The 3,114-nt window shown below is 33.6% G+C and overlaps 1 protein-coding gene across 2 annotated transcripts in view; it reads left to right on the forward strand.

The window, feature by feature from the left end:
- The first annotated feature begins 1,852 nt into the window (after positions 1-1,852).
- Positions 1,853-3,114, forward strand: part of LOC106471707 (chromodomain-helicase-DNA-binding protein Mi-2 homolog) — a 51,386-nt gene continuing 50,124 nt past the window's right edge. For both annotated transcript variants that reach the window (XM_022400317.1, XM_013932325.2), the window contains exons 1-3: positions 1,853-1,979; positions 2,232-2,373; positions 2,771-2,913. In XM_022400317.1, coding sequence (XP_022256025.1) covers positions 1,929-1,979; positions 2,232-2,373; positions 2,771-2,913 — 336 coding nt within the window. In that variant the 5' untranslated portion in view covers positions 1,853-1,928. The remainder of the gene's footprint in view (positions 1,980-2,231; positions 2,374-2,770; positions 2,914-3,114) is intronic.

Raw genomic sequence — 3,114 nt, forward strand, 5'->3', positions numbered from 1 at the left:
ATGTTACTTACAATGTAAGTAACTTACAATGTTACTTACAATGTTACTTACAATGTTAATTACAATGTAAGTACTCTAAAACTTACAAGTTTTAGGTACATTAAAGTCTATAATTTATAGTGCTCATCATCAGAAACATAACAGTGTGTTAACAGTCAGACTGATCTTGTACATATGTACAATTAGATGTACGTGGATACTTTAAATGTATGTGCATGGGTGGGGGTCAAAGTGTGCAAGCCAGGACCTTTTATAGAGTGCCATTCAATATGGTATTATATATATATATATTTATTTATTTCAGAATTATCAACTATTCATTTTATCCTACATAGCTGGTTTAGCGACTGTTTGTGGTAGAGGAGAACGAATAACAACGAGAAAACTGTAGATAAACATTTTGGAGGTTCTAGAGGTTATGCAAATTCAGTACTAGAACTGCATGGGGAACAGAAGTATTGTTATTCTTTACACGAACGTCATCTTGCACTCTGAACTGTAAGAGTACGAGTCAGACTGATGTCATCAAATCACAGAAATATCTTGAGTGCAAATACTTTTGTAATAAAGTTTGGAAATAGCTTGAATGAGTAAAGAAGAAAACTTCATTACAGTGACACAGCGGTATGTTTGTGGACATACGATGCTAGAAACCGGGTTTCGATACCCGTGGTGGGCAGAGCACAGATAGCCCATTGTGTAGCTTTATGCTTAATTACAAACAAACAAATCATTACAAGTAACAAATGTACAGTAATAGTCTACTTCTTTACACATAAAATCTGTCTCCAAACTGTTATCTAAAAGTGGATTCCTCATCATTGAGTACTTTTGTAACTGACCCGATTGTTTACGTACAACAGAGTTGTGCATTTTACTTAAAGCTTGCCACCTTTCATATAGATATATGTTGTAAAGTTGTAATTATAGTTGACATTTCTTCGTTAATGGACCAACTCGGTGGACCTATCCCATTCACATTCGGTTAATAGTTTGTTTCATTTTTCATCTGAAGTGTTATCATCTTGAACAACTTGGTAAACTCATTGTAAAAGATGTAGTGATCGTTTTCTGGGTCTGTTTGTTGTAGATAGTATTATGTTTGTCTGTTAGTAGAGCACTGCAAAATATTGCTGTCTAACAACAAATACAGGTTCGGTGAAGCCCATGGTACCTTTAAAGATAAATTACATACATGTTCTTTTAAGCAGAAGAGTAGATTGTTGTTTCTGATGATGTGATTGTGACCTGTATTTTTATTCTTTGTAATACAAGTTAAACAGTGTTCATATATTTCATAGAATAACAGCTATATAATACTTTAAAATGAACGATATGATAAAATAGACACACGCTTTCTGGTATTCTCCATGTTTAAGAACTTAACATTACTTTTAAAACCAGTTATTTTATGTAATGTTCAATAACGTTAACTTCGGGTCTGGCATGACTTGGTGGTTAGGGCATTCAACTTGCAATCTGAGGTTTGCAGATTCGAATTTCCATCACTGAATATACTCACCCTTTCAGCCGTGGCACCATTACAATATGGCAGTCAGTCCCATTGTTTGGTGGCAAAAGATAGCCCAAGAGTTGGTGGTGGGTAGTCTATCACTACTAAATTAGGGAAGGCTAGTGCAGATAGCTTTAGCTTTCACTGATTTCAAAATAAATTAAACCAAACACTAGCTTCTGTAAATTATAAATAAATGCCAGAAAAGTTTTGGATCTGTTATTAGTATCACTGGGCCTGATGACAGTTAGTGTAATGTAACTGAAAGCTTACCACATTAAAAACAGAGAATACCTCTACAAGTTTATTTTACAATATCAATAAAATAAAAAAAATGTTATATCAATACAAACTAAAGTAGTGACGTTTTCAGGCTTTCAGTCGAGCACACAGGATTGGACAGTCAAACAAGGTGATGATCTACCGGTTTGTGACCCGAGGATCTGTGGAGGAGAGAATTACCCAAGTGAGTTAATTGGTATACTTTACATACATTGTTTATCAAGTTCATAAACAACACTGGTTTACTTTCATAACACTAAGCAGTTTGCTTGAACATGTATAAATTAAAAGTGGTTGTCCCCATCAATTTAACTGTGTTATTTGAATTTTACGACCCTAGTAACCAGTTATACTCGTCAACCTCCCCGGTGCAGATAATGAAAAAAGCTGCTTCTTTATTTTATTGTACAATCTTTATCCTGTTTTTTTATTTTAGGTTGCAAAGAAAAAGATGATGCTTACTCATCTGGTTGTACGACCAGGAATAGGTAACCGGACGAATGCAATGTCTAAACAAGAGTTAGATGACATTCTGAGGTTTGGCACAGAAGAGCTTTTTAAGGATGAAGAAGGAAAAGGTGTTTATTGTTAATGTTAAATTTCAAGGATTTGTGTATTGACCAATATGTTAATTCCACTTTTCCTTTTAACAAATGACTATCTTTATTTCTCATGTGAAAAAAAGTGATTTAATAGATTGGTAGTAAAATATGTAGTCCAGTTTTTTGTTTTATACTTTCCTGTTCAAACTTTAACGATGGACTGATAAGAACCAACTAAACTCTGGCAGATTTTTTGGTCTTTCCCGAGCTTTATTTTTAATTTTATTACCACAGAAAGTTCTAGAAACAATTAGTCAGTCTCATAGTTAAATTTTGTTACAATGAAACTGCAGTTTACTTCAGACATTTATGAAAAATGAAACTGTAATGTTCTTTGTGTGAGCTATCATGAAGGGTTAGGAAATGTTTTCAGAGGATGAAATCCACTATGATGATAAAACTATTGAAGAACTATTGGACAGAACCAAAGAAGGCATTGAACAGAAAGAACTGTGGTCTAATGAATATCTGGGGTCGTTTAAAGTGGCTGCTTATGTTACGAAAGAAGCTGATGAGGTACGAATAAATCAACGATATATTTATTTATAATTGTGCTATCAGGCAGTATAAGTGGTATGGTATGTAAAGTGTTCCTGGTTTAGAAGGATGGAACTTTCTCTCTAATATAGTAACAGTATAAGAATATTAAAATTAGAGAATTTAATAAGAGTTTTGTTGACTGATCCTGCTTTTCATGTTTATTGTTACCTTAGGTAA

This window comes from Limulus polyphemus, unplaced genomic scaffold (assembly GCF_000517525.1).
Source record: "Limulus polyphemus unplaced genomic scaffold, Limulus_polyphemus-2.1.2 Scaffold4803, whole genome shotgun sequence".
NCBI lineage: Eukaryota > Metazoa > Arthropoda > Merostomata > Xiphosura > Limulidae > Limulus > Limulus polyphemus.